The sequence below is a fragment of the Cricetulus griseus genome, chromosome 4, assembly GCF_003668045.3.
Source record: "Cricetulus griseus strain 17A/GY chromosome 4, alternate assembly CriGri-PICRH-1.0, whole genome shotgun sequence".
Taxonomy (NCBI): Eukaryota; Metazoa; Chordata; class Mammalia; order Rodentia; family Cricetidae; genus Cricetulus; species Cricetulus griseus.
Window position 1 is genome coordinate 115,297,684 of NC_048597.1, and position 21,391 is coordinate 115,319,074.

The window sequence follows — 21,391 nt, forward strand, 5'->3', positions numbered from 1 at the left end:
TCTCAAGTCAGAAAACAAACCCTGAGAAGATACCTTATCCAATCACCCTTAACCCTGTGGGGTATAGGAGGGGGATTGGCTCATCTGGTGGCCTCTGAGACTTTCTTTGTGTGGCTTTGATATGTATGGGAGCCATCTTTACACCTGGCAACAAGGGGTTAAGATAATTAAGATCAGAAGTCTCATTACTAGAGGATATGTTTTGATTATTAGATCAGATGGAGGGAAGGGAAGGATGATTTTGGAAAGAAGCATCACTGGATTGTTTCATTAACTACGCAGTATTAAAGAAGTCCCTCAAGACACGATAAGAACTTTAATTTGTGCAACTCTGTTTCATTCATTCATTTCATGTGTGTGTAAAGGCAAACATGAGAGCCTTAACTGATTTAGACAAAATTGCTCTGTATGAGAACTGGAGGGTTGACAGCTTGCAGCTCAGCTAGGGAGCCATGGGCAGGATGCGTTCGAGTCAAGCTCTTATTGGACAGAGAAGACACAGACAAATGATCGAATGATGATGCCATCACCAGACCAGAAGTGATGACAATGCCCTAAGTAAGACTGGGCCAAGACCTCAAGTCGGGGTTCTCACACCCGCCAGCTAGGCAAGCTGAGTCATCTACCTAAGTCCAGGGCCTCCTCCTCAGGGACACCTGGGCACAGGTACTTTCTGAGCAAGTAGAAGATACCCCTGCCAAAGAAGCAAAGGAGAAAAAGCTGTGTGTGCTGCTGGCATCAGCCACAAACCCAAGGCAAAACTGAGTTCTAGGTTTAAGTTGGTCATGTATCAAACCAAACCAAAATGAAAAACCAAAACCAAGACAAAACACCAAAAGAAAAAGGGCTGGGGAAATGGCCCAGTTGGTAAAGCACTTGTGCTGTGAGCATAAGGACCCGAGTTCTACCCTAGAACTAGATAAGAAAGCTGGGCATTGTGGCATACTTTTAACCCCAGTGCCGCAACAGAAATATACTTGGGACTTGCTGGCCAGCCAGCCGAGCCTACTCTTTGTGCCCTAGGTCCCAGTAAGAGGACTGTCTCAAAAGACAAGGTGGAATTTGCTACATAGCCCAGGTTGGCCTAGAACTCACAGGCTATTCTCCTGCCTCTGTCTTCTGAGAGCTGGGATTATAGGCATGCACCATCACACTAGACTAGAATCACTTCGTGTAAGAATAAAAATCTGGGGCTGGAGAGATGGCTCAGATGTTAAGAGCACTGGCTGCTCTTCCAGAGGTCCTGAGTTCAATTCCCAGCAACCACATGGCGGCTCACAACCATCCGTGGTGAGATCTGATACGCTCTTCTGGCCAGTCGGCATACATACAGGCTGAACACTGTATACATAATAAATAAATAAATCTTTAAAAAACTAATAAAAATCTGTTCTTCTGTCCTTTCCTCTTCTCTTCTTTCACATTTTGAGACCAGGTCTTACACTAACAGTTAGGGGCAGCCTGAAACTTTTGGCTTAATGATTTTCCTGCCACCTCAGCCTCCTGAATAGCTGGGAGTACAAGTTCATGCTTTATTTTGTGTGTGTGTGTGTGTGTGTGTGTGTGTGTGTGTGTGTGTGTGTGTACACATGTGTACAGATGGAGAGGAGGACACTGTATGTCCTGTTCTTCACTCTCTGCTGTATCCCCCTGAGACAGTCTTTCACCAAAACTGAAGCTAGACTTACGGCCACTAAGTCCCAGCAATCCTCAGGCTCTGCTTCCCACAGCAATGGGGTTACAGGAATGTACCTAACCATGCCAGGGGTTTTACAGGGGTGCTGGGAATTTGAGTTCAGGTTCTCATGCTTACATAGCAAGTGTTCTTTACCTCTGAGCCATCTCAATCCAGCTTTTCCCACTTTTCACAATTAGCTAGAATTGCTTCATTTACTGAAGAGCAAGTGCTCGCCACAGACACAATAAGGAGACACCAGCAAAGACAAGTCAGCCTTGGGTGACAACCCTGGGTCAAGAGCAGGAGGCCCTCCAGCCTAGCCAGAGCCCTGGATGGTTCTGGTCTCGCCTCCTTGTCTGCCAAATTACACCTCCCAGGAGTCCCTACGGTCCTAACACCTAGCAATCTAGGATTCCAGAACTGTCTCCAAATTACACCTGATTTGACTGGCTGCAAATACTTTGAAGTATAATTACTATTATTTAGTGTATGTAAAAGGTTTTGGGCTCTGCATTAGGGACATGGTCTTATGAAAAAGACTTAGAAGCCAGTTTCTGCTTAGTTGTCTAAAAGTCCATTTGGGACAGAAGTGATAGCACATGGCTCTGTGGATCCCTGGGCTCTTGTGTAGTTTTGAGAGACCAGAGTTTTGTGAACTAGGTCCTTGTACACGAGAAAATTGGAATGCCCAGCAGGGCTCCATTAAAGCACGGAAGCCTACAGAGATAGCCTTGACTGTGAGATTTGACCACGAAGCCCTCCACAAGGAGTGCCCAGCGGTGCTGGGTGGTGTGCACTCTTGAGAGGTCCCAGGGGGTGAAGCAGTGCAGTAGGCAGACAGGAGCAGGCAGGTATCTGCCAAAGTTGTAGGGGAGTGGTACACCGAGAGGGAAATGCCAGGGATGGTAGTGAGGTCAGACTCAGCTTCCCTGTCCCAGGGTCTAGGACTTTACTTAGAATTGACATGAGTTCAAGGTTGCTAAGCTTACTGTGTGGGCCAACATGCAACATGGTCATGAAAGCTCATTCAGCCTCGCTAACCCCACCTTGTGCATGTTTGCACCCCCTTCCACGCCCTTACTTTGAGTGTGCTATTCTTGGCGCTCAGCTGCTGCTCCAGCTGTGAGATCTGGCTGGCGGAATTCTCACGAAGTTTGGTGAGACTGGCCTGGAGTCGCTGCACATCTTCTACCAGCTGGGCAATCTCTCGCTCTTTGGCAGCCAACTCTACTTCCAGGCTGGATCGGGTCAGCACCTCTATGGCCTGCTCCTGGGAAGAAGACAGCAATGACGAAACAGCACCGGCTCTAGAGTAGGGAGTTTGTGAACCTGCTCACCTACAACTGAGGCACAAGTCACATAGATATGAGGGTGCACTCAGTAGGCTTCAGGGCAGGACATGACCTCCTGCCTTTGCATGGCTGTCACCTGGATCTGTTATTTGGGCAGATACTGTCTTAGACTCTACCTTGTGCTAGGCATGGGGCCACTGAACTGAAGCACAAAAGCCTGTCTTTTCCAGGGTCAGCTTAGACACACAAGTACATTGTTGTGACATGTGAGGTACTGCCAAGGACTACAGGAAACTGATAGTAGGGAAGGTGTGAGAGCTGGAGTTGGAGAGGCTCTCCAGTCAGTGGCAGGGTTCTACCATGGAAGCCTAGGCTAGCCTGGAGCTCAATGGGAGCCACCTCTCCCTGCTTGCTGAGAACTGGGGTTAAGAATGTGCATTGAAAAGCTGTCATCAGTACCGTTTCCCAAGACAAGGTCTCCGTGTAGTCCTAGCTGTCCCGGAACTCACTCTGTAGATCAGGTTGGCCTCAAACTCACAGAGATCCACCTGTCTGTTTCCTAAGTGCTGGGATTAAAGGTGCGTGCCACCACCCCACTGCCTGTAAAAAGGCTCTGACTTTAAAGTAGATTGGTCCAGCAGAGTCTCACTGAGGTGGATGCATGTGAGCAGAGACCTGAAGGGTGAGGTGATGTTTGGTGGACAAAGAATTCTCAGCCAGAGGCACAGCAATGAGGGAGGTTCAGGTGATAGTATTTAGAACTTTATGGAAACACAGTTTTTTGTTTGTTTGTTTTTTTTAAACCCTGTAGTGGGGTCCAGTGTCCTTTTACTTACAACATGTATGTTATTTGACAAACTGACTCACAGTATTTTTCTTTTTCTTTCTGGTTTAACAAGGATGGCTCTCTGTGAGTTCGAGACCAGCCTGGTCTACAAAAGCTAGTTCCAGGACAGCCTTTAAAGCAATACGGAGAAACCCTGTCTCAAACAAACAAACCAACTCCCGCCCCCCCAAAAAAAAACAAAACAAAAAAACAAGCAAACAAAAAACCAAAAACAAAACAAGGCTCTCATGCACCTCAGGTTGGACTTGCTATGTAGGGAGGCTGGCTTTGAACTCAACATGCTTTCATCTCCCTAGTCCTGAGATTATAGGTGCTCAACACCACTCCAGAGGTTAAAGATGAGGAATATACACATTGGTGATTCTTCTGCTTAGAAATGCTTATGATAAATGAGTGGCTTATTCATTTATCTCTTACCCCATGCGCATGCTCTCTCTCTCTCTCTCTCTCTCTCTCTCTCTCTCTCTCTCTCTCTCTCTCTCTCTCTCTCTCTCTCTCTCTCTCTCTGTGTGTGTAGGTCAGAGGACAACTTATAGGACTTTGTTCTCAGATTGCCAGACTTAGCAGCAAGAGCCTTTCCCTGTTGAACCATAGCTCTGGCCCCTGAAAACTTGTTTAAAAAAAAAAAAAAAAAGCCTTCAGGGTCTGGAGAGACGGCTCAGTAGTAGTTTAGAGCATCTGGCTGCTCTTGCAGAGGACCTGGGTTCTTTTCCCAGCACTCATTGTCCAGTTCCAGGGCACCTCGAGCCCTCTTCTGGTCCAGGTAGGAACACAGGCCCTGCATGGACATGGTGCACAGACACATGCGGGCAAAACACACCAGACACATAAAGATAAGAAATAAATGTACAAAACATATTAAAAAGGGGGCTGGAGAGGTGAGTCAATGGCTACGAGCATTAGCTGCTCTTCCAGAGGACCCAGGCTTGATTCCTAGGACTTACATAATGGCTCACAACCATCTGAACTTCAGTTCTAGGGATCCAATGCCCTCTTCTAGCCTCCATTGGCACAAAGCCCTCACACAGTGCACAGACATACATGCAGACAAAGTACCCATACACATAAAATAATTAAAAACAAAACAAAACAACAAAAACCTTTCCATCATCCCCTAAATCCCCATGTGGAACACATATAAATCAGAAAGGTACTTAAAAACAGTTCAATCTGTAACTTGGTTTTTCAATGACTCAGCAGTGTTTTCACCATGTGTGGTGGTGCATACATGTCGTCATCTCAGCACTTGGGAGGCAGAGGCAGGAGGATGGAAAGCTTAACAGCCTGGGATACACAGTGATTCCCTGTACCTAAATAACAAAGAAAATACATTTTTAAAAGTAATCATGGCTCAAAAAAAAAAAAAAAAGTAATCATGGCTCTTGGATAATTCTGGAAGCTTTTCTGCAGAGTAGACACATTTGGGTATGAATGATGTGGATCAGGGTTGGAGTGTGGCCTCCACAGAATGAAGCAGTACACACAGGCGTGCACACACACACACACTCACACCACACACACTCACACACACCACACACACTCCTTAATCTTCATCTTGTCTAGTCTGTGCCCAAGGTGCTTGTCCTAGGGCACATGGCACATGTGGGGACAGGCAGTTACTGAGGGAAGTGAGTTTTCATAGCTCTGTACTTGGAAATTCAGGCTTTTTCTATTAAGCTTCATGAAGATCTGTGTGCCAAGCAGACCCTCTTCTGGTTCTTTGATATTTATGATGTGATGTTGCATTTCCTTCCTCTGACCCCAGGCTCTGTTGTAAAATAGGTCATTCATTCCTCTGACCTGGGCCCCTAAGCATCCCCTGCTGGCTTGTCCCCAGCACAGTCTATACACACCACCGTGTCCACCATGTATCCTACAAATTCCTCATTCAAGTTGATTGAAAGCATTGCTGTCCGATGTTCATAGCAGCACTATTTGTAATAGCCAGAAACTGGAAGCAGCCTAGATGCCCCTCAACCGAAGAATGGATAGAGAAATTGTGGTACATTTATACAATGGAGTACTACTCAGCAGAAAAAAACAATGGAATCTTGAAATTTGCAGGAAAATGGATGGAACTCGAAGAAAACATTCTGAACGAGGTAACCCAATCACAAAAAGACAAACATGATATGTATTCACTCATATGTGGATTTTAGACATAGAGTAAGGGATTACCAGCCTACAATCCACACTGCCAGAGAAATAAGTAAACAAGGAGGACTCTAAGAGAGACATACATGATCCCCTGAGCAAATTGAGAGCATGGGAAGAGGGGGGAGGGAGCTACGAGAATGAGAAGGGGAGAAGAGGAAGGATGCAGAGGTCATGAGGGAGCAGAAGGGTTGAGTCAGGTGTGGATGAGAAGAAAGGATATGCGATAGGTAGAGTTTTAGTTGGGGGTGTGGCAGGGGAGGAGGGGAGGGAGAAGGGAACTGGGATCGTCATGTAATTCAATCTTGTTTGTAACTCAAATAAAAAAATTAAAAAAATAATAATGAAAAAGAAAGCATTGTTGTCCTACAAAGTCAAATGAGATATGAACATATACTCCTACCTACCTATTCCTTGGCCCATATCTGTCTCCTACATGCAGAAGCTCCTGTTGGTCCCATAATGGGATACAATGAGATTTGAAAGAAATGGAGAAGGGCCAGGGGGCTGAGGTGGAGGGAGAAGTTTAAGCCTGGGAAATAATGCTGGGAACTGTTATTTTAGAGGCTAAGAATGGAAGAGATAGGCATAAAGGAGAAGGGAAATGCACGAACAGAGGGAATAGGATGAGGGCAGGTCCAGGCTAGCCTTTCAGTTCCCTCCTCATACCCAGAGAGGAGTAGGATTCAGTCTTGATTCTCTTTCATGCTGCATGCACCTCAGTTTCTGTCTCTACCTGGAGAGCAAGGTCAGCTGGGTGGATCAGAGATGTTTGCCATAGATGGACTTGCTTCCCAATAGTCTATTTCCACTAGGCTCTAAAGGATGGCCAGGTGTGCTGCAACTGTTCCTTGAACTAATATTTGTCTGTAGACATTTCACAGGGGCTCTTTTGAGCATCCTGTCTTTTTCAGTGCCCACACAAGAGCGGATGAAGGAAAAGGGGCCTGTGAACTATTTGGCACTTATGTAGGTGTCTCTCTCTTGCTATGTGAGACATCCAATGCATTGTTTCTGGCTCTGCTATAGTTATGGATTCTACTCTTTCTCAGTTGAGTTCAACCAGCCAAGCCCAATTGGGAGGTACAGAGAGGGAAGTCCCCACTCATTGTGACTGGGAGACTGAAGCCAGGCCAGGTCAATGCTGCACTTAGCCCATGATGAAGTGTGGAAGCCACCCCTGGCCCCACAACTGACTCGACCTGCAAAAACATTCATTTCCTTCTGGATTGTTTGGGTTTTCATTTCACCGGTAAGGTGCCAGGATTTTTTGCAATCCAAACATTTAGCTCAAAAGCCCTGTTAGACATGTTAGGATGAATGGCTTCCTCTGGACTGAGGGCAGCCACAGAAGCTGGGAAGCTGCTGGCCCTGGCTCTAGGGCCTGCCTCTGCTCTGGTGCTGTTCCCAGGACATTTACATTTGGGTAAGGAAAAGTAAAGGGTCATTTCAGAGAAAAAGAAGTGATTGTACTCCTTAAGTGTGAAGGAAGTAACGGCCTCCTGCATGAGAACCTTTCTACTACACCCGGAAATGGTCAGGGCACTCTGTATTTAATAATATCATTACTACACCTGGAAATGGTCAGGGCACTCTGTATTTAATAATAATATTATTTCTGAGATGGGGCCTTGTTGCTATGCAGCCTAGCCTGGTCAATCCTCCTGCCTCAGCTTTCTTAGGGTTTTTGGTGGTGGTTGTTGTTTTGAGATTAAGTTTCATATTGCTCAGGCTGGTCTTGAAGTTGCTATATAGCTGAAAAAGATCTTGAATTCCACATCCTTCTGGTTCTACTTCCCAAGAGCTGGGATTACATGTGTTTGACACTATGCCCAGCTACACCCTCTTTTTACAGATAAACAGAGTCAGGAACATAGGTCTCTTTGCCCCATATCTCCAGTTCAGAGCCTTCAGAGCTGGGGTCTGCACTAAGTATTTTAGCTAGTGCGATGCTCTGTCACTAGTTCCAGTTCCTTAAGGTCACCAAAGGTACCTGGAACCTGCTCCTTCAGGGTACCTTGACAAAACCTTGATAGTCCTGTTAACTTGAGAAAAGTCGCATGGGACTGGGCATGTTACTGCATGTCTGTAATTTCAGGACTCAGGAGGCTGAGGCAGGAGGATTGTTAATTGGAGGTTAGCTTGAACCAATGTAGTGAGGCTTTGACTCAAAAAAAATTAAAACAAAACAAAAAAAAAAAAGGAAGAAAAAAAGAAAGGAAGGAAGGAAGGAAGAAAGAGAGAAAGAAAGGAAGGAAGGAAGAAAGAAAGGAAGCAGGGCTGGTGAGATGGCTCAGTGCATAAAAGTGCTTCCTGCGGGAGCCTGATGACCTGAGTTCAGTCCTCAAGAGCCCACACAGTGGAGGAAGAAAACAGACTCGTACAAGTTGTCCTCTGGCCCTAACATATGCACAGCTAACCCTGTACCCACAGAGGAAATAAATGGAAGAAGGGAGGGTGGAAGGGAGGAAGAGAGAGGGAATAGACAAAAGTTTGGACCTTTGGGTCCCACTCTTCCTGGATGTTTGCTTCTTAGGTGAGATTCCAACCACTGTATAAATTCAGAGCCAGCTGCTATTTGTGCCCCATTGGGAGGACAGCCTCTATTTCCTTGTGAAGTTTTGGTGAGGCCCTCTTTTTTATATCTGATCACCCCTGGCCTTCTCCTGGCACAGGACATGTACATATATACTGGGGTCAATCCACAGCAACCATGAGGACACCTATGTCAGCTTGTCAGGATCTGGGGTCAGCTATGCATCAGACAGACCTTTGTGTGTGCTGTGAGGGAGTTTTGAGAGCCGGTTAGCTGAGCGGGAGAGACACTCTAACTGGGGATAGCGCCCAAGCCTGGGGTCCTAGAAAAAGGAGAAGGACAGCTAAGCAGCAGCTTTGACCTCTGTATCAGGACTGCAGATGAGAGCAGCTGCAGCTCGTTCCTACGGCCATGATGGACCGAACCCTTGAACCATAAGCTAAAATAAACCCTTGCTTCATTTTCCGTTTGTAGCAATGAGAAATGTAACCAACTCACCCACCTAACAACCACTCCTGCTTCAACTGTTATTCCAAAGGGAAGAGTTGACACAGGGGTGACATAGGGTGGGGGTGGGGAGAGCGGGGCCAGGGTTACCCACCACATCTGGAGCCTTCTGGATCTGTGAGGCCAGCTGGAGAGAATGGTTGGCCGATGAGAGCTGTTCCCTTAAAGCCTCTGCTTCTCTCTGTGCCACCTCTGCCCTCTGAGTGAAACGAAAAGGGTGAAGAGAAGAAAGTACATTTGGTTTAACAGCTGACAATTATTATAAGAACATTCATCAATTCATGCCTGACTGACTGTAATTGATTTTCCTAAACACCCAACCTAATAAATGCTATGGAAAAACACACACACACACCCTAGAATGTGATGGATTTTTATTTTAAACAGTACAAGGAAGAAATAATTGAGCGATTATGACAGTAATTTAACGCTAGGAGCGAGGAATCCCCTGCTGGTATTAATGCTCCGGCCCATTGCATTTCCCAGACTGAATAAATACCGCTGGAAATAGAGTCTTCTGATTCAATTTCTTTCTATTCTCATAGACTGGAGAGACTTTATCACAGGATTACTCCTGGGAGTCATTCTCATGGGTAAACACTGAATTAAAAAAACACTGGCCATTCTCCCCACCACACATACAATGTTTTGGTTGTTTTCATCCATACTGCATCTTCATGAGTGGACTGGATAACTCTGGCTTCTTTTGTGAGGGATGGGCTGGATTCTGTAGTTAACCCTTCAATATTTGCAAATGTTGGCATATGCAGCTAGCCAGGCAGCCCAAGCTGGTGCTGAGAGCTTGAACAGAAATGGCTGGATCCTTTTGTAGTATGGCTAAGACCCTGGATAAGGAAGCCATGGCTGCTGCAAACTCATACTTGCCAATGGACAAAGAGGGGAGCCACTCTAGTGCATACCACTTAAGAGGCCATCTGTGCAGAGAGGCAGGACCTATGCTCCTGGGGCCTCTACATACTCATCTGTAGAATGGGAATGTTGTGCTCACTCAAACACCTGGCTTGGGCTCCATACCCACAGAGGTTTATGATGGGAGTAGCTTTTCATTGGGCTTATCCAGGTCTTATTATTAGGACTAAGACAAACTAAGACAGGTGGGCCATGGCAGCTAATGACATTAATACTTGGACCGAGAGTGACATGCCACTTCTCTATACCCTCAGCAAGTTATAGTCTGTTGTCATAAAAAGTTAATGAGGGACGCAAGGCAGGAGGGTTCTGAGTTTGAGGACAGTGTGGGCTACACTGGATTTTAAGCAAGCCTGGGCAGTATAGTGAGTTGAATGCCACCTGAATTACACAGTGATTTGAAAGCCGGCTTGGGCTATGCAATGAGTTCAAGGCCAGCCTGAATTACACTGGGAAATCTTGTCTCAAAAACCAAAACAAAAAGTCACCTACAAAATAAAACAGGAAAGGTTAATGAAGAAAGCTGGCTGAGAAAGACTTTTCCATCAATTACTAAGAGAGAAGTCACAAAGGAAAAAAAATCTGTTGTACAATGACAGGGTGGGGCAGCTGAGTGCCTTGGTGGTGGCAGCAGTGAGCTCACATACAAAGAAGTTAGAATAGAACGGCAGTTTATCTGCCCAGGGTGTGGTTGGTAGCCAACTGCCCTGTTTCTTGGGAGAACTTGGAGAATGTTTTTGAATCTGCCACATGTATCCCCAAGTGTTTCTCGACACATCTCTGCTCCAGACAGAATGGAGAACCAACAGGAATCTAGAGCCAAAGGGACTGTAGGACCAACTGTCAGGCACAGTTCTTAGTACTGTGACAGGGATGAAGAGAATTGCCTGCGGCATGCTAATCATCCAATGAGTCCTCGTCCCAGCCCCTCACTGGGGGATTCTAGGCAGGTGCTCTGCCAAGGAGACCCATCCTGCCTCTTCACTCAAGAACTCTAGGCAAGATCTCTACTGCTGAGCCACACCCCCAGCTTCTCACTGAGGAATTCTAGGGAGGCTCTCTATCACTGACACAAATCCCTTGCTTTCTTCTTACTTTTTATTTTGAGATGAATTCTTACAAGCTAATTTGCCTAGTCTGGTCTTAAACTTGCGGCCCTTCTACTTTAGCCTTATAAGAAGTTGGAAAAACAGCTGTTTTCCCCAGTTTCTCTAGCAGTCAAGACACAGAGCTGAAAAGCACATCCCTCCATAATTAGTGAGGGAAAATGATGGGGAATGTCCTTCTGTGTATGTTGATCTTATTGGTTGTTGAATAAAGTACTGTTGGCCAATGAAGAAGCAAGTTAGGCAAGATAGGTGGGACTAGGAGTCGAGGAGGATTCTGGGAAATGTAGTAAAGATAAGTCTTATGATCCAGGCAGGAGGTGACATAGCAGGTAGACTCAAAATATAAGCAGGAAATTGCTCTCTTGCTCTTCCTCGTCCTCCTACTCTCTTCTATACAGCGCTGCCATGTGATCCCAGGAAGAGGACCCCAGCAGAAAGTGTCCTTGATAAGTCTTATAAAATATATAGATTTATGATAATTAAGACTGAGCTAGCATATAAGAAATCCTAGTCAATTGACCAGCAGCATTGTAAACTAATATAAGACTCTGTGTTATTCTGGGCGCCCATGTGGCGGCGGGGCTTGGGCGGATGGAGTAAAGACTTACTGTTACAGAAAACCTTCAAGTACCCAATTCCCACAGCTCTTCCAGGAATGAAATGTATTTTGACAAATTTCCTAGTCTCTTTGATGAGGAAAAATATTTCTTCATCTATTAGGGAAGAAGTTCTGATAGTTGGTGAACAGATAGCATTACCGCAGTGCATGTTACACTGGCCCTGTCTCCTGGAACAATTGGACTGGGGATGGCCCAGGTGCTGAGTACATCATTAGTCCTAAAACCCTGTGAAGATGCCAGGTGGTGGAGTACCACTCATTATAGACTGAGGCATCAACTAGCCACCTGCAGTTTTCCTAGGGCTGGTTGGTACTTGTAATAAGTCCCCAAGGTCATGGCGGTGTAAGGTATGGAGGGTAACACATAACTTCAACACTGGGGAGGCTGATTCAAGAGGACAGTGAGATTGAGACTAGCCTGGGTCACACACAGAGAGTCATTCTCAAAAAAGCAAAGTAGAAACAGGTTGGGCATGGTGGTGCATGTCTTTAATACCAGTTTGAAGCTAGCCTGATCTACATAGTAAAACCCTGTCTCAAACAAACAACAAAATCAAAACAAAGGTCTGGAGTGGCTGCTTAGCCAGTTATAGTTACTACCTTAAAAAAAAAGTCTAGGGGTGTGGCTAAGTTGGTAGAGTGCTTGTATGCATGCATGAACCCTGGGTTCTATCCCATCACTGAGTAAAATGGGCATGATGGCAGAAGTCTGTAATCCCAGCATTTGGGATGTAGAGGCAGGAGGATCAAGAGTTTAAGATCATCCTTAAACTACAGCTATAGTTAGAATTAGTCTGGGACTATGAGACTCTGTCTCAAAACCCAAACAAATAAATAGAAAACAACAACAAACCAAACACAAATCAACGGAGCTGCTATGTTTGAAGTCACTGTTCCAAGGTGGACAAACTTGGTTACTTTAGTGCAAATTCTTGGTTTCATATTTACTTAGGATTTCTATTGCAAAATGCACCCACCCTCAGCACTATCAGCAACAACCACCTGCCACCAACAGTTAAAAGCTATAGGCCAGAAGAATTAAAAATCAGAGCAGTTCAGGGAAGGAGTAAGGGATAGGGTGACAGACACTAGTTGGGAGCTGGGGTGAATCTGTTTCCAGGTTGATAGCCACCCCCCCCAAAGGCAGACAGTGAGGGGTCGGTGCTCCCTGTCTGGAGACTCACACACTTGACAAAACCATAAGCAGCTGAGGCAGACAGTGAGGGGTTGATTGAGGCAGACAGTGAGGGGTCAGTGCTCCCTGTTTGGGGTGAGACTCACACACTTGACAAAACCACTGTGTTTGGGACACAGAGCTGACCCCGTCATGGGCGAATGAGACACTGTATGTTCTGAGTGCCCTGCTTCTGTATGCTTTTGCAGGCCCATCCCTGCAGAGGCAGAGCTAGCGGAACACAGAACAGGCTCTTAAACAGCAGGCAGGGACAGCACTTGCCACCTTCTGTGGCTGCTCTTATGCTTTTTCTTGAGAAGCAACAATTTCTGAAGTAGAGGGAGAAGTAGAGGAGGGAATGGTGTAGACCTAGAGCAGTGCTGACCTTTGGTCGCCACCATCATGGAGAACAGCGACTCTCTGCAAATCAGCTGGGGACAGCGAGGTTGTACAAGTCAATGGTGACTGTGCATACCAGTGACAGTGTCAAATTATTATAAAATAAGAGTCCTAACCATGTGGATCTCAGTGGGGAGACTGGGCAGGTGAGGTGATAGGATCCTAGCAACGTGCTTAGATAGACTGCATATAGAACATTCCAGAATGGACAACCATTCTGACTAGTACTAGGACGGGCTAAGACTACCCAGGAGACCTCAGGTGACCAGTGGCACATTCTCCACAAAAAGCCAGACCCAGAACCTTAAGTAAGGCCTAAGCACCAGCTATTGCCACCATCCAGTTCTCCTAATGGAGTAACAGAGCCACACATTGCATCCTTCCCTCCTATACAGGTTTTCCTGGTTAATTTTATCAGGGAAGAAATGGACAGTGCTTTTCTCTGAAATGCTGGTAAAATCTGAGTGACCAGTGCCTGTGAAAAACAGGTGCCTGATGAGCTCCTGGGGGGCAAGCAGGGGCTCCAGGGACTCTGGGAGGCTTTTCATCTCACAGAGAGGCTTGAACTCACTGGGTGAGGTCACCCAGTGCAAGATTCAAAACTTTCCAGTGCCTGTGGCTACCCAGCTATAAAATTGAGTGCGCAGGCCACAGGCCATGTTCTTCTGGCCTAAGAAACTTAATTTCTGCTTTAACTGTTTCTTTCCCCAGTGAAGAATCCATGGTGACCGGCCTGGAGTACAGTTAGTTAGTTGGCAGAGTGCTTGCTTAGTATTTGAGACACTGGGCTTGATCTCTAGCAGTGGTGGTGCACACTTGCCACTCTAGCATGGGGACGTAGAAACATGAGAATCAGAGGTTCAATGTCTTTCTCACTTCTATAGCTAGTTTGAGGCCAGCAGCACCAGTTGTAAAGGCAAAGTGTTTTACTCCCCTGTAGGGCTTGTGGGGAAAAAAAAAAAAAAAAAAAGGTTATGGACAGCTGAGTGCTAGCTTGGAACCATCTGATACTATGTGGCTGTTCTGTGTGTGATATTGTGCTGTGTATTTCCTGAAAAGTATGTTTGATAACTGGGTATCAGCAGAGAGAAGTTGTCCACTAGGAGCTCCACTAGAGCAAGTAGTTAGAACCAACTAGGAGATGATAGTTAATTCTATGGTGTAATGGATTCCTGAGGACAAGGCACCAGACATGCTCAACCTTCTGGGATGACAGTGGGATCACATTTTCACCTTCAATGCGAATTCACACTTGAGAACTGCACAGTTGCAAACCAATCAATTATTCAATCTTATAATGTTTTTAATAAGCTTACAAGTTTGTGTTGGACCTCATTCATGGCTATTCTGGGATTCATGTGGCCTGTGGGCCATGGGTTGGACACTCCTGGAATTTATGCACCGGAGACAGGGGACCAGAAAAAGAACAAGTATTCTTATGCATCTGTGTCTCAGACACTGGGGCTGAACCTGAGATTCTGCCAAGGAACATTGCTGTGGATGTATTTCTAACTTCCCATGACACTATGAAAATGGATCCACAATGATCACCGCCCCCCCCCATCTTGGAGTGATACCTCTCCCAAGATAACAGAATGGGAGAGCTACGGTGTTTTACACTGAAGGTCTGAACAGCTTACCTGGTTGGCTCGTTCAAGATCAGTCATGATCATCTCGATCTCATCAGCCCTGGGAAGGTAAAAGGGAGAGAGGTTAGTCACCACTGAGGCAGGTGCAGTGAAGTGACCAAGGGATAGGCTCTCTGGCTCAAACTGAAGCAGAATGGCATATCCACACAAGGTAAGGCAGAGGCTCTGGCATTAGGGAGGGGAAGACCAGACCAGCTTGTAAAGGGTCACAGTGGCCAATGGGACAAGGTAGACTTATGTCATAGGCAGCATGCCTGATAGTTTTATTCACTATTTACTTATTATTATTATTGTGTGTATCCCCCTGCCATAGTGTCAAGGACAACTTTCAGGAGTTGGTTTTCCTCTTCTACTGAGGGCTCCAAGGATCAGACTGAGGCCTTAAGGCATAAACAATAAGCAATTTTACCCATTGGGCAGACCTTAGTTAATTAGCTAGCTTACCCTAAGATTGGGTCTCCAGTAGGCAAAGTTGATATTAAAATACCTGTATAGTCAAGGATGGCTATGAGCTACTGCTCCTCCCTCTCAAGTGCTAGGATTAAAGGTATTTGCCTGCCACATTATTTTTTGAGTCAGGTTCTCTTACTGTCCCAGAGCTGGCTATATAGACCAGACTGGCCAGCCAGAGAACTGCATAATAGTTTCTGCCTCCTCAATCCTGGGATTCTCAGTGCATCCCACCATTCCCGGTGTTTTAAGTAGGCTCTAGGGATTGAACTCAGGTCCTCATGCTTGCACATCAAGTACTTTAAGACTGTGCTATCTCCTCAGTCCTTCATCGTCCTCTAATTCTGCTGAACTTTCTTCACTCCAACATTCTTCCACTCTGACTGGCAATGGGTCGGCCACTTCTGTCCTCCACATCATTCAACTGAGCCTTTGTATTTTGCTCTATTCACTACTTTTAAATTAGAGTTTTTATTTTATATTTATCTATTTTGTATGTGTTGGGTGGGAGCATGTCCCATGGTGGCATGTGTGGAGGTCAGAGAACAATTTTAAAGAGTCAACACTTTCAGCATGTGGGTCCTAGGGATTGAACTCTGGCAAGCACCTTTATCTAAACATCTTGCTTGCCTGCCCCTTATTCTTTAAACACACACACACACATACACACACACACACACTGTATGTGTGCATACCTGTGCATGAATGCATGCCATATCATGCAGGTGGAAGTTCTGTCTTTCACCTTTATGTGGGTTTTGGCAACTGGACTTAGGTCAGCAGGCTTGTGCAGCAAGTGTCTTTATCTGCTGAGCCATCTTGCTAGACTTTCCTTTATGCTTTCCTGCCGTCTGTGGAAAGTTATTCAACTTGTTGTAACTGGTCTTTGGCTGTGCCCCGCTGCAAGTTAGCTGTTTTCTGTTTTTGTTCCCTAGAAACTCTCCACACCTGTTATTTTCTTAGTCCCTTTGCTTCCCTTGCTATAGAGATCCATCTTTTGTGTTTGCTTTCCCTTCACTGTCCCCTCCCTAAGGGTCACCTTGGATTCTCAGAGAGAAGTAGCAGTGGGAGAAGGTTGCCCCCTCTGGGTGTAGCTACCTAATCCTGGAAAGCCACCCAGGTAGCCTGCACATACACTTCGATACAGAAAGCTGGTGGGGCTGCCAGAGACTCAGGCCACCTCAAGGATTCCTAATATCTAAGAAATGCAACAAAAGATTTCAAATTCTTTGTGGAAACCTAGTCTTTAGTCTTGAGCTGGGACTAGAGATGGTTCAGTGGTTTGACTCCTCAGAAAACCGCATAGTAGAAGAAATAAGACTTATGCAAATTGTCCTCTGACCTCCACACAGGCCCATGTCAACTGTATGAGCGCGCGCGCGCGCGCACACACACACACACACACACACACACACACACACACACACACACACACACGTAAATAAATAAATGTGAAGCAATTTTGAAAAAACAAAAATAAAATGCCACCTAGACCCATTTAAACAGGAAGGTGCTTTTTCTGCTGTTTGAAGTAATCCATGGAAGTGAATTTCAAGTTTTCCATTGGTGGGTCACTTTAACTTAGGTTGCTAAGCAACCACAGAACTGAGCAAACTAATGAATGTGATAATGGTAGCTGTGCATTTCACTGTGAGAACACTCATGGCTTTCCTGGACTCTCAGAGGAGATTGACAGCACTGTTCTGCTGTGGTAGGGCAGACACCCAGACCCAGAGAGGTTACCACTCCCAGAAATTTACCACTCCCAGAAACAACAGGAGACAGTGAGGGAACTGTGTGAGGGTCAGGTCTCCTGGAACTGGAGTTACAGACAGTTGTGAGCTACCATGTGGATGCTGGGAATTGAACCCAGGTCCTCTGGAAGAACAGCCACTGCTCTTAACCTCTGAGCCATCTCTCCAGCCTATTATTATTAATAATATTACATTTCTGTTACAGGATCTAATATATCCCAGTTTGGCCTCAAACTTACTACGTAGCTGAACATAACCTTGAACTTCTAATCCTCCTGCCTCCACTTCCTGTGTGCTGAAATCATAAGAACGTGCCATAATATTCAGTTTACCAAGTGCTGGGGATAGATGCCAGTGTTTGGTGTTATGTTGGACAAGAGCACAAATGACCTACAACCTCTAACCCCAGAAGCCCCTCCCCAGAGATGATTATTTTCTCTCAGCTTTTTAGGAGAAAGACTCCCACAGGCTTCTCTAGGTCAAAGAGAATACAACTAGTTACAATTATTTAGGCAGGGTCCCCCACTTGGATGGCAGGTATGCTGCACCATGCTGTGTATCACTAGCTGGTGACTTCAATGCACTCTTGAGTTCTGGAAGATGTGAAGCACAGCCTGGACCAACAAGGTGGGGGTTGATCCCCTAGGTTTTGATGACCCATGCTGTGCTGGTTAGTTCTTGTCAACTAGACACAAACTAGTCATCTGGGAAAAAGGAACCTCAGTTGAGGAATTGCCTCCATCTGAATGGCCTATGGGCAAGCTTGTAGGGCTTGATTAATAATTAATAGCTTTAATTATTTTAATAATAATGAAATTAATATTTTCCTTGCTTAATAATTGATGTGGGAGGATCTAGCCCATTGTGAGTGGTGTTCCCCCCAGGTGATCCTGGGTTGTATAAGGAAGCTGACTGAGTTCCTTTCATGTTCTCTTTTTCAGTTTTTGCCTTGATGTCCCTCAATAATGGATTGTGATATAGAAATGAAATTAACTCCTTCCTCCCCGGTTTGCTTTTGGGTAGTGAGTGTTTCACTATAGCACTAGAGAAGCAAACTAAGACACACCCTCTCAAGTGTACTGCTGCACCTCAATTGCCAACAAAATTAAACCCAACAGATCACCTGTCCTTAGTAAGTACAATGGAAATTTCCAGGAGCCAGGAGTCACACCTACTACTTTACCAGGGCAGGGATGAACTGCATGAGTTTTGTAGCATGACAGTTAATTTTCGAGAGGGTTTGTTTTCCTTCTTTCTCTCCCACCCCTTTAAAAAAGATGAGTAATGCAATATAACCCTTCTTGGCCTAGTATCAGTATGTAGTCCCAGGTTTGCAGAATTCCTTCTGCCTCAGCCTCTGGGATTACAAGTGTTCATCACTGTATCTGGCTGTAAAGGATACCCATTTTTTCATTTGTTTTGAGAAAGGGTCTCGTGGCCCAAGAGACTGTAATCCCCCTGACTCTGCCTCCTGAGTGCTGGGAGTACATGTGTGTGCCACCATGCCTGGCCATTCTTTCCATTTCAAAGTTCCTGAAGATCATGAGATTGACATTTGTCTAAAATCTTTTATATTCCAAAGTTTGTAATGCTGTAGACTGTTTGCTCAGCACTATTTATTATAAACCCCTCATCCTTTCACCTCTTCGTGAACTGACAGCACAACACGCACTGTCTATTAACCAGCACTGTTCTATGCTCTTCCCTGACTGCAAGCACGGGGTCATTTCATCAGGGCCTAGAATATATATATAGTTCATTCAGTTGTTTCCCTGCACATCATTTCAGGGTATTCTCTGGGCTAACATACCATTTTTATGACAAACTTCAAAGGACACAGCCAAGGTTGATGGAAAGGAAATTATACCCATGCTTAGACACCATGTATTTCCTTTCGCACAAACCTCCTGAGTGCTAGCAGCATCCGGGCCAGCGCCAGGCTGCTGCATATTTCATCGTCTTAGCCATCAGTGACGCCAGGAAAACAGTGCTCAGTCCTCCATGTCCTCAGGTTCCACTTTTGCAGATTTGGCAAACTGCTGCTCAGATGTTCCATGTCTTTATCAACCTCAAGGGGATCTCAGGTTTGGTCCTCATTTGATAAGCAATATAGTATAAAAACTATTTACAGAGCATACATCATATTATCTATTAAGTCATGTATGGTGGCTTGGAGAACGTTCTATACAAATACCACAGAATTTTACTTTAATTATTATTTATATGTTTATTTTTGTATGTATGTATGTATGTATGTATGTATGTATGTATGTATGTATGTATGTGCATGGGTATGCATGTCAAAGTCAGATGACAAATTACAGGGGTCTGTTCTCTCACTGTGTAGGTGCCAGGGATCAAACTCAGACCACCAGACTTGGCAACAAGCACCTTTTCTTGCTGAGCTATCTCACCAGTCCCTAATTATTGTTACTATCATTCTGTCATTATTTTATTTATTTATTTTTTTTGAGACACACAAGATAGGCAGGCCAGGGCTTGAGACCAAGTTCAGAAAGAACAGGTTGGTCAGGGGTGGATAGAGTCTGGCTCTGAGGAAAGGTAAGGTGTTCTGTGACAGGCTTGAAAAGCCCACACTAAGACCAGTCTCCTCCTTTCTTTCCCACACATACACACACACACACACACACACACACACACACACACACACACACACACGAGGGGAGAACCCTAACATTCCATACAGGGTGCTGGCTAATTTTATTTTAGCTTAAAGTATAGTCATCTGAGGGGAGGGAGCCTCAACTGAAATATTTCCTCTGTGAGATCGGCTATAAACAAGACCGAATGGCATTTTCTTTGTTAATGACGTGTGTATGTGTGTGTGTGTGGGGGCCTGTAATCCCACTGTGGTGGTGCCATCCCTGGGCTGTGGTCCTGGGTGCTGCACAACAGCAGGCTGAGCAAGCACAAGAACAGCCTGCATCAGCTCCCGCCTCGGCTGCCCTCAGTGGACTGATGCAAATAAAGCCTGTCCTCCTCACGTTGCTCTTGGTCATGGTGTCTCATCACATCAACAGTAACCTAACTAAGACAACAGTGGGGAATCCTTGCCTGGTGTGGATTTCAAGTGTTAACTCACTGACCATTTCACAATCCCATATTGCTGGTGTTTCTTGGGCTTTAAATATATACGTTTAGATTTTGTTAATAAAATACCCACCATCTCTCACTTTATTATGACTTTTTAATAAAACATAGGTATTGATTCCTTTAAGTACCTCTTAAGCATTTATGTAGCTAATGAAATGGATTTTCTCCTCTAACATGCTAATATGGCAAAAACTATACTACCTGTCACTTGTTCCCCACTTGGCTGTGGTATATCAGGCATTTAATAAGCTCCCAGGTCTGTTTGCTAATACTCTATTTAGTATTTTTATATAAATATTTACACATGGGCATGGCCTTTGGTTTCTTTGGTCATCTTGAGTTGATGAAGTTATAAAAAATATGTTTTCAGGGCTCGAGTGCTGGCTCAGCACCTGCTGCCAACTTTGACAACCTGAGTTCCATCCCTAGGACCGACATGGTGGAAAGAAAGAACCAACTTTCCAATGTCTTCTGACCTCTCATGCACACTTAGGCATGTGTATAGGACAGACACGAAATAAACAAAAACATAAATAATATTTTTTAAATCTGATTGGGTATGTACATGCAAGAGGACAGCTTGTGGGAGTTGGTTCTCTATCATCATGTATGTCCAGGGAATTTGGACTCAGGTCATCAGGCTTGGCAGAGTGCTGAGAGATCTTGCTGTCTCACAAGGCATTGTGACTAGGAACATCCACATTCACAGGTGCCTGCTTACACTCCTGCCCATGGCCTGGCTCCCTGGCAGCTCCTCACTCTTTGTGGGCGTCTCCTAACTCTACGTTATCTCAGCCTACCAGCCACAATCAGCTGACCTGTGAGTTTCTGGCTCTGGAGTCCAGTGTCTGAGATGTCTGGATTCTGCAGTAGGGCTGGATCAATGGCTACAGAATGCTTCAGAAACACATGTGCTCCTTTTCTGGCATTAGTTTTCACTTTCCCAACAGTTCTTTATTTACTTTTTGTCTCTAGACAACAGGATCTCATGTACCACGGGCTGGCTTTGACCTTGACCTTGACAGCCTGGTCCTCCTGCCTCCACTCTCTAAGTGCTGGGATTATAGCCATGTACTACCATGCCCAGAAGCCTACAATCAAAATTTTGAGAAGACTCCTTCAATATGCTTCATTCAGCATGCATCATACAATCTTTGGTTTGGTTAAGTTTTCCTAGCA

General features: G+C 45.3%; 1 protein-coding gene across 1 annotated transcript in view; it reads right to left on the reverse strand.

Moving 5' to 3' along the window:
- Nucleotides 1-21,391, reverse strand: part of Cux1 (cut like homeobox 1) — a 299,475-nt gene that overhangs the window by 59,626 nt on the left and 218,458 nt on the right. Inside the window, 3 exon segments of the mRNA XM_027416212.2 lie at nucleotides 2,760-2,948; nucleotides 9,109-9,213; nucleotides 14,886-14,934. Coding sequence (XP_027272013.1) covers nucleotides 2,760-2,948; nucleotides 9,109-9,213; nucleotides 14,886-14,934 — 343 coding nt within the window.